The 10,276-nt window shown below is 34.2% G+C and overlaps 1 protein-coding gene across 1 annotated transcript; it reads right to left on the minus strand.

Annotated features, from left to right (window-relative positions):
• Nucleotides 1–7,848: 7,848 nt before the first annotated feature.
• LOC113322229 (F-box/kelch-repeat protein At3g06240-like) lies at nt 7,849–8,694 on the minus strand. Its single transcript, XM_026570287.1, has one exon. The coding sequence runs from the start codon at nt 8,692–8,694 to the stop codon at nt 7,849–7,851; it is 846 nt and encodes a 281-aa protein (XP_026426072.1).
• Nucleotides 8,695–10,276: the final 1,582 nt, after the last annotated feature.

The raw sequence follows: 10,276 nt of genomic DNA on the forward strand, positions 1-10,276 counted from the left end.
CAAACCCATGTGAAGAAAAGAAAGAAAAGATTGTTTCCCATTGAAGTATCTTCAATTTGTGTAGTTTGGGGTTTCTTGGCGCAATGTTATTTGTGGAGTTTTGAATTGGCAGTGACAATGATTAAAAAGATTGTGCATATATGGGTTTAGTTACAGAAGTTTTAATTGTGTTGAAAGGAAATTTTCAAGTGAAAGGTTTTTGGGAGAAAGATGTAATCAGTGGGTAGTTATTAATTAAAACAACATCAACTTCTTATCGACAGGATCAAATAATCAACAACAGCAACAACAATTTCAACAACAATCCAACAGCAGTAGCAACTTCCGGATAATATCAACATTGATATGGGTAATAACTTTTTAATAACAATTTTTCCCATTTGTTCATTGTTTGTGTGAGTTTAGCATATGAAGTGATAACTTTCAATACCTAACTGGTCCTAAAAACATTCAATAACCCGAGTGTATTATTCGGGTACCGGGCGAAGGAGACATCATTGGTTTAGTATGAAGGGTAAAATCGTCATTTCATGGAAAATGCTATTGATGCAACACAGACACGTTGTGGATTCCCTTTATCAAAGCAATTGTGTGTCCTAGTGTTCTCCTTTGGGCCTTATCTCCTCGGAACCGATCGAAGAAGATAATTTCTTCTTATATTTTCTTTCTTCTTCTTTCTTCTTTTCTTTCTTTTTCCCTGATCTTCTTTTCTCTATGTGTGATTGAGAGTTGGCTCGAGATAGAGAGAGAGAGATAGAGTTGATGAATTAGAGAATGAATTAAAAGATGTTGATGAAGATATGAAGGTGGTGTTGGTGTTGATGTTGATTAACTCTGAAGAAGAAGAAGATTAAGTTGTCGTTGTAAATCGAAGTCAGGTTTTCGATTGAGGTTCAAGATATGGAGGAATTGGTTAATTGAAGAAGGATTTGGGTAGTAGGCGATGAAAGAAGAAAGGGGTTTGGTGTTTTTGTGAAGTTATGAAGCTGATTCGATGATAATTTGAAAAGTCAGGGTTTCTGCAAGAATTCAAGGATGAATTAGAAGATGAAATTTATGTTTTAAGAAAGGGATTTGAGATGGGCATTGATCAGATTGGATGAATTAAGATTTGAGTTGAGGAGTAATTCGAATTTGATGAAGTTAGGGTTTTGGAGTCTTTTATGAAACTAGGGTCTCTTAGTAGATTGGTTTTTAAGTTTGAATTGGTGATGAACATGAAGAATTAAGGACTGAATTTGAGTAATTGAGAAAGGAGATGGAGTTGTATTAATTTGTTAGAATCAGAAGAAAGAAGGGGTTGGTTTCAATTTGGTTGAGACAAGTTGTTTAAGGTAATTATTCTTCATAGTTAAACTAGTAATGTTTTTTTACTTTCGTTACTGAGTTTGTTTATTGAATTAAGAACTAAGCTGAGCTAGTGCTGCTAGTGGTGTTGAATATGAGGTTGCGGTAGTGTTATTTAACTTGCACAGAACTTGGAAGAATGGTTTAGTGATGTTTGTGTTTTGTATTTGATTGCATGACTTGGATGTGGTGATGGAATTGTACTGAGTTTAATCTGAAGTAATTATGTTGGTAAGGATTCAGTTTGATTGCATAGAACTTCTGGAGTTGAAGTATTAGATGAATGCTTAGGGTATTTTCGTGGAATGAGTATTTCAGAATTGTTGAGGTTGTTTAGTTTAAGGGTGTTATAGTTAATGCTGAGATATGACAGGTGTGTTGATTCCATGGCAATGCAGCCTCAAATGTTGTTGATAGATGGTGCAGGCAAGGAAGAGGCACAAGAGTTGGATGAATGGAACTGAGGTGGAGTTTGGTTTATGATGTTGTGTTTTGAATAGCAGTACAAGTTGAGATGTTAATGATGATAATGATGGGGAAGATTAGGAGATAGTTGTGGTATTATGGAGTGCAGGGAATGGTTTAGTGGTTTAGCATTAAACTAGAGATGATTATGAACTCAGAATTTGGTTGTTATGGAATGGAGTTGTGTTGGTTGTGGGTGCAGATTGTAAACCTTGTGTTATTGTTGTTATGTAGATTAGTATGTAATTAGCTGAGTGTGGAAGGAGTGTGCCTTGGTACTGCAATTGCAGGTAAAGCTTGTTTTACAGTTGTATATTGAATTAATGAATTCTGTTTTCATAAATAGTTATGTTTTGATCATATGAATAGAATCAGATAGGTTGTATTCTTGTAACTGCTATTAGATTAGGCTATTAGTCATCCCAGTCAGTCTAGATGACTTGTCTGACTGAGTTGAATCGTGTTGATTCACTGAATTCCTGTGTTGACCTGAGTTGACTCGTATGACCAAATCGTTGACCACTTGACCATTGAATCTAGACTTTGACCCGACCTTGGACGTTGACTGTTAGTTGACCCTTGACCGTTAGTTCGACCGTTAGTGACTGTTAGTTGACCTTGGTAGACTTGGGCTTAAGGAAGTTTTCTTACTTAGACTCTTTGGACCTCTTGTGGTCCGAATTAGGATTTGGGTACTGCTACAAAGTTGTAGATGTTCGAAAGACTTGGATCATAGAACCAACCTAATTTAATTAGTAAACCTTAGCTATTTAAAGATAGAGAATAAAAATGTGTGGAATCATAAATGGGATTAGAACCATTAGTTAGACTTGTATGATTCTTGTGTGAGCCATTTTGACTAGATTCTTAGACTTCTTGTGTGATTAACAGTTAGTCTATATTAACATCGACAATTCAAAGAATGATCCAGCGAATCGTGGATCTCGAGGTAGGCGTGGCTTGTCATCAAAAGAGGTGGGAATACTTTTAACTCTTTTGTGATTATTGTTGTTTTCTTTTACCAAAGTTTAAGTTTAACAAATTCATGCATTATCTGATTATGTATTCCATGCATTGTTTTATTTAAAATTCCGAAAGTACTGTTGATTTCTTTTAATCTTCCATTGCTTGGAAAGGAATTGTAATGCTTGTTTGTCTTCGTGAATTGTTTGGGAAATAAGAATTTCCATTTGATTATTTAGAAAAGAGAATTACCATCCGTGGTATATAGGATACTACTCCTTCATTTATATCTACATAAATTCGAGCTTTTATGCAATCACTAGGTGCGGGACAAGTCACCATATAGCTATCTAGGTGTGGGACGAGTCACCATATTATATATTGTTTGGAAGGCGTTAGTTTCATATACATGATTGTTTACCTATGTGATTTGTTGGTTTAGTGTTTAGGGAAAACAATAATTGTTTTCAAATCATTTCCAATGATTGCATGAAAGTTAAATGTTATTCCTGCAGGGCACCGCTTTTAGGGATGATGTTCTCACCCATTCCAAGTTTCAGTTTCAGAGACAGATCAGAGTTGCGCAGAGAAAGCTTCAAGAGTCGAGTTCGTTAGTTGATTAACTTAGAGATTAAGTTTTGTAAATTAAACTAATTACAAATTAGAGACTTTCTTTTGCGTCTAAATTAGATTGTTGATATAATACATATTAGCCATTAGACTTAAGAAAATAAAGATATAATATATAAAATAAAAAGACTCAACTTGTTAGTAATCTTATACCGAAATTATTTTTAGTCTAACAAATGATTTAGTAAACTTTTAAAATGAAACAAATACACATGAAGTTGTGGTAATAGCATTCGGATACTTAGTGTAATATTAGGATTAAAAGAAAATGAATTTGTATAGTGTTAGGATCCCTTTTCGTAAATAGATTCAATCATATTTTGAAATGAAAAATTAGTATGACGAACTTAAACTGACAGAATTCAAATTAGTTATATTGAGAATAACATAAATTAAAATCTCATTAATAAATATATAGCGATAAAATAATGATTAAATAGCTATGAAAAATTATTAGTACTTATCTACGATTGTAAAGTTAACTAATAACAAAATAGAATTATGTGTTTTGTGTTCAAACCAGATAGATTTTATAAGACTTATTAGGTAGAATTAAGAACGTGAGGTCATATAATACCAAAATCTAAAGACTATCAAGACATATTAAAATTTTATGTAGACTTAAAAATTTAAATCATATTAAATTAGCAACGACATATTTAACAAGATATAGTATACAGATGCCATCTGAATAAATAAAATTGTTATATCAATCTTTTTGTGAAAGTAGAATTATATTTACAAGATTAAGGCTTAACAAAATTAAACTAAGTATCATTATTAAATAATTATCCTGGCCGTATTTTAGTTGCGCTTGTAATCAAGTGGGAAAGTTTGATAAAACAATAATGAAAATGATAATATAATTAAGATAATAATTTTCGATAAAATAAGCATATTTATAACACTGTCTAGTACTAATTATTATAAAATTTAGAGTTAGTGTAAATATCATTTGGATAATAATTATATGTTAGTACTGGATTAGAAAACTATAATTTTTATTAATAACAGAACTTAAGGATCACTTAGCAATAATATAAATTTAAGGAAATAAAGCTAGATCAAATCTAGTTATAATAAAATTGAACTTGGCATTATGATTAACTTTTATCGGCTAAGAAATAAATGTTATAATAATAATAAAGTATTAACACCAAATAATTATGGAAAAATTGTTAGCGGTTATTTATTTATATCAAGTCACACAGTGAAATAAACAAATAGATACATTGGAAATAATAATAGTAACATTTGGATAATCCGATATAACATTAAGTTATTCTTAATTAGTACATGAATTTAAAATCTATTTAGTTATAATAATATAGTTTCATCTTTAAAATTGGATTTCATTAAAATAAATAAATAATAATAATGATAAATAAAAAGTAAGATAAATAATTCGGATAACTAAATTGCTTAAAATGATGTGAACTGTTTATATATTTTACGAAGTAAATTTATCAGGCTTACACTAGTTAAGATAGAAGTTAAAGACTAATCAATCTTAATAAATTAATACTTAATAAATCGTAATAAATTTGCACTTAGTTAATCCAGCACTGGAGATTAGTGAGGATGGTAACTCTGATGTGGTCGGGTGATACTTGTTACGTAGGTAGGCATTGTCAGGCGTCGCGAACCTAGACAGGGCAACTGCATTCTTGTATCACTAGGCATTGAAGGGAGACTTGCTTCCATTAGTGAACTGATAGATCCTAAATTTTACATATAACTTTATTATAAAGTAATTTCTCTCATAATTAGAACCAGTAACTTATTGAAATACAAACTAGTCTATTGAACCTAGAGCCGCAAATTTTCGTTGTAGAAAGCCATATAGGTTTGTGCTTTGTTTGCGCTTAGTTGAGAGATAGTAATTCTCTATCAGGTGGGGAGTTTTTGAATACCGGAAGAATGGTTGATTTTCGAGGACGAAAATAATATAAGGTGGGGAGAATGTAAAGACCCTCAAGCTCGTCAACGCTATTAGACTAGTCAAAAGACGTTTTAGTCGATAATAACTCGATTAGTTTAACACCAACGTTAAATGATAGACATTAATCTAACAACGATCTAGATACGAAACTAGTACCGCTGAATAGGTCTCGAAAAGTTATGCGGAATGGACTACCCAAGCGTATTATTCGGATATCGGACGGAGGAGATATCATTGGTTTAGTATGAAGGGTAAAATCATCATTTCATGGAAAATGCTATTGATGCAACAGAGACACGTTGTGGATTCGCTTTATCAAAGCAAGTGTGTGTCCTACTGTTCTCCTTTGGGCCTTATCTCCTCGGAACCGATCGAAGAAGATAATTTCTTCTTATCTTTTCTTTCTTCTTCTCTTTCTTTTTTCCTGATCTTGTTTTCTCTGTGTGTGATTGAGAGTTGGCTCGAGATAGAGAGAGAGATACAGTCGATGAATTAGAGGATGTTGATGGAGATATGAAGGTGGTGTTGGTGTTGATGTTGATTAACTCTGAAAAAGAAGAAGATTAAGTTGTCGTTGTAAATCGAAGTCAGAGTTTCGATTTAGGTTCAAGATATGGAGGAATTGGTTAATTGAAGAAGGATTTGGGTAGTAGGCGATGAAGAAGAAAGGGGTTTGGTGTTCTTGTGAAGTTGTGAAGCTGATTCGATGATAATTTGAAAAGTTAGGGTTTCTGCAAGAATTCAAGGATGAATTAGAAGATGAAATTGATATTTTAAGAAAGGGATTTGAGATGGGCATTGATCTGATTGGATGAATTAAGATTTGAGTTGAGGAGTAATTCGAATTTGATGAAGTTAGGGTTTTGGAGTCGTTTATGATGAACATGAAGAATTAAGGACCGAATTTGAGTAATTGAGGAAGGAGATGGAGTTGTATTAATTTGTTAGAATAAAAAGAAAGAAGGGGTTTGTTTCAATTTGGTTGAGACAAGCTGTTTAGGGTAATTATTCTTCATGGTTAAATTAGTAATGTTTGTTTACTTTCATTACTGAGTTTCTGAGTTTGTTTATTGAATTAAGAACTGAGCTGAGCTAGTGGTGCTGGTGGTGGCAGTGTTATTTAAGATGGAAATTGAATGAACAGAGACCACGACAACACTGCGTTCTTGTAATTTGCTCCGTGGTGAGATAACAGTCCGACATTGGTCAGATGATGGGGCTTATAAGTCAATGGGATCCCTAACAGATTGGTCAATGGGAATAGCATATGGGCAACTCACTAAAAGCGCATTGTAAACGGAAAACTTTTTTCTCTAGCTGCACTAGCAGATATGTCATCTAACTACAACCATTGTAAACGAGTACCTAGATTAAAAAGTATTGATACCCTTTTGTGCGCTGATTGTAATCCTAATAACCAATGCACGAGAATTTGTATGACAGGGGCACTTCTATGCATTTTTAGTGCACAGCAAGAATTGGGTCGTTCTGAAAAATGTTGTTTCTTGGAATGCGATGATTTGCGGGTATAGCCAAGCTGGTCATACTGAAGAAACTGCACGAGGCTATTGGTCACAGCTAAATAATTAAACAACCATGGGAAATCGAACAAAAATGACAATAAGATTGTGGAGTGCTAACAACAATTGAACAAACAAAGACAGAAATAGTCTGATGTTCCAACAAAAAAATACTCTTGCATTGAGTAAAAAGCTTACTAACACAAGTTTTATTTTACAGAAAATAAGTAATAAATTAGTTTGAATATCAAATGCCCGCATTCACTTGAAAGAACATAGCATGAGAAAACTTATTGAAACTTGGATGAACAGCCACACCCAACTGTTCTAACATTGGAACTAAGAATCAACGACACTGGAGATTTGCAGTACTAAGAACCTTGAGAAACCCGCATAATAATACCACTACCACCACCATTTCTTCGTCGACCCCCTCTCCCCTTGATCACGACCCCCTCTGTTTCAGCGCCTCCCTCCCTTGCAGATTCATGTTAATACGCCTTAAGAAGTTCATGATGATAAACAGTATTAATACCTCCAGGAATAACATTAACACCTCCAAAGGCAGCGACACTACCTTCATGGTTAGCAGCATGAACATCTGCAAGAATAACATCAACACCTTCAAGAACAACGGCATTAACGTCTATGAGAAACACATTATTGACACCTCTAAGAGACGAATTAACAGCATCCATTTCTTGGTTTTCAGAAGATGCTCGTTTTCTTTTTGAACTACTACTACTTTCAGTTAATTCATTACGTTTGCGTTTCGCTTCTTTGTCTTGAGCAGCTTCCATTGTAATTTGGGAGTTTTTATTCAAATGATGAGAATCTTGAATTTCACTAGCATCTTTGGAATGTTTTTTGTCCACTGTACCCATATAAATACCTGAATTCACTGAAACTAAGCTCTCCACGTAATTCTCCGAGCAAAAACTACCATCGATGATGCCGTTTATATTCAGGGTTCTAATGTTATCATTCTTTGGGTCGTATAAACCGAGTGTCACCAACCTGTATTAGAATCCCACTATCTTTAACAGAGCCATAGATCTTTAACGAATGGGGATCTGCAATAATTTCTTTTTGGGTAATGATGAATTGCTTTGTCCAAGATTCTCTCACTCCATAATTTTGCATAACCCATACATCAACACGAACGTTACGGACACCACAAATTAAGCAAAGGGAATCTCCCAGCACATGGATATTAAATTTCTCTTCTGGACATGTCATAGTTTCTTCTGGAAGTTGCAAATCCATGAACTTCTCACTGTTAATATCGAAGCAAATTATAGTTTCTTTACGGGTGGCGGTATCGTCTGACCAATGAGAAGCATCTTCACCTAACCAATGAAGAGCACCATTCAGAAGCACACCACCGGTTACATCAGAATACACATAAGGGATGTTTTCGCCTCTACTCCATGAACCAGCTGTGTATGAATAAACTTCAGAAAAACTGTCAAGCTCGCCATCATCATCAGACCGGCCAGTTGCAATGCATACCAACTTGTAATTATCAGTTTTGAAATCGTAACCAAACCCATAGGAAAGGTTTTCTACGGCCGTCGGTGCTCTTATGATTTCCTTGTACTCTCTTGTGGATGGGTTCCAAAGAAATAATTTTTCACTATCTTCGGTCAATAATAAAATCAAGCCATTGCAAGATCCCACAATAAAATGGCGAATACTGTGAGTTATAGCATTATTATTATTGTCGTTTGGGTAATCCATCACAACAGCTCCGTATAATATTGAAGCATAATCTATGGAATAAAATATATCATCAGCAGCGTACATATCATGACTCAAACCGATCATAATTTTTGTGTTTGTAAGTTGATTTTTGGTGGCAAGGTTAAGGTGATCCTTTATAAATTTACGACTAGATAGTAATTCACACCAGGTCTTGCATACGGACTTGAAACATAAGATGGATTTCACAGGTAACCTTAATAAAATCTCTTCTTGGATGTCTTGAGGAATACTTAATCTTGACATTGTTCTTTTGGAACGCAATAGAAATTAATTATTAAAAATTTTACCAAAACGCAACAGATATATTGAACTTTCCTTTTGATTTTGTATCTCCTTCTGTTGCTTCGTTCTTCTTTCACGAATTGATGTTGTTGTCCACTTTGAACACCGACGACAGCAACAACTCTAGTTGCTTTGCTCGTAACAAACAAACTTGCTTTGTAAATTATAGGGACGACGGAAGGAGAATAAGAAGACTTGATTAGTTTCTCATATAGCTATGGACCTATGGTATGTCTAGCTTTTATAGTACGCTCTCTTTATATAGGCTTTCGTATTAAAAGTTTTCCTAGTTGTTGTTGGTTAAACTTCAACATTAAGTCTAAGATAATCTCTAACAAGTTGGTTAGGATAAGAAAAGGCAATTGATGTAATCCTAAGGGAATTAGAAGTCATCTAGTTCTAAGAAAAGGAAAGACATGTAATAAGGTAATAGGACTAGGAAAAGGAATTCATAGTTCTATATATATATGATCACCAAAGTTGTGGTTGATCATATGAGCAAGATTAGAGCTTGTGTTTAGTTTTGAGAGATTTTCTAAACATCAATAAAGAGAGTTGTCTTTATATAAGCTAAGTTTCATCTTGCAGTTCCCATTAGTTGTTCACGTTGCAGAAATCATATTTCCAATCGATATAGAATTTCATGGGATTATAAATATCGGGAATCATGGGCTAAGAGAAAATTCCTAGAATTAGAAAATATGACTTTTCCGATTAGAATAAAAAGGGACCGTAAATCCCTCCTAAGTTTCGGGTGGAGGTGATATTCAAAATCGGGGATTTGGTGGAATTATAAATCCGAGAGAAAAGTGAATTCAAGGATTTGTGCAACCAAACATACCAATGGAATCGTATTCCACCAAATCGCCTGGACCCATAAATTCCATTTTGAGATTCCGCATCCAAACCTATCATTAGATCTCTTCGGCTAGAAGCAACTCTAGGTTTTATTCACCGGAAGTTTTAGCTATCCTACGACCATCAACAACTGGAACAGTCATTATCGGCCGACCAGACATTAATCTAAAAAAATCGTTGACATCATCTTGTGTTACTTGGAGATCGTAAGTATTGGAATAAAACGTAAGACTATTGAACCTTCATATATGTATACGAGGCTCTAGAGTGGGATAGGGACTCTAGATCCCAGTGAATTACCAAAACCAAAAGGCCAAGCCTCTAAGAATTAATACAGACAACTTAAAACCCACCCAAAATAATCCTTTAGAATCTAGAAAACTTCTGGAGATGAGAACTCTGAAGACACGTATTGATTCAGATAAATGCTTCGATAAATGAAATCCCAAAGCCCAGCAGGATCACCAACGCCATGATCTTCTTCTATTAGGAATATAGGTCAGTT

The sequence above is a fragment of the Papaver somniferum genome, chromosome 11, assembly GCF_003573695.1.
Source record: "Papaver somniferum cultivar HN1 chromosome 11, ASM357369v1, whole genome shotgun sequence".
Lineage (NCBI taxonomy): Eukaryota > Viridiplantae > Streptophyta > Magnoliopsida > Ranunculales > Papaveraceae > Papaver > Papaver somniferum.

Coding starts and splice junctions, on each gene's coding strand:
- LOC113322229 (XM_026570287.1), bottom strand. CDS start 8,694: ATGATCGGTTTGAGTCATGATATGTACGCTGCTGATGATATATTTTAT.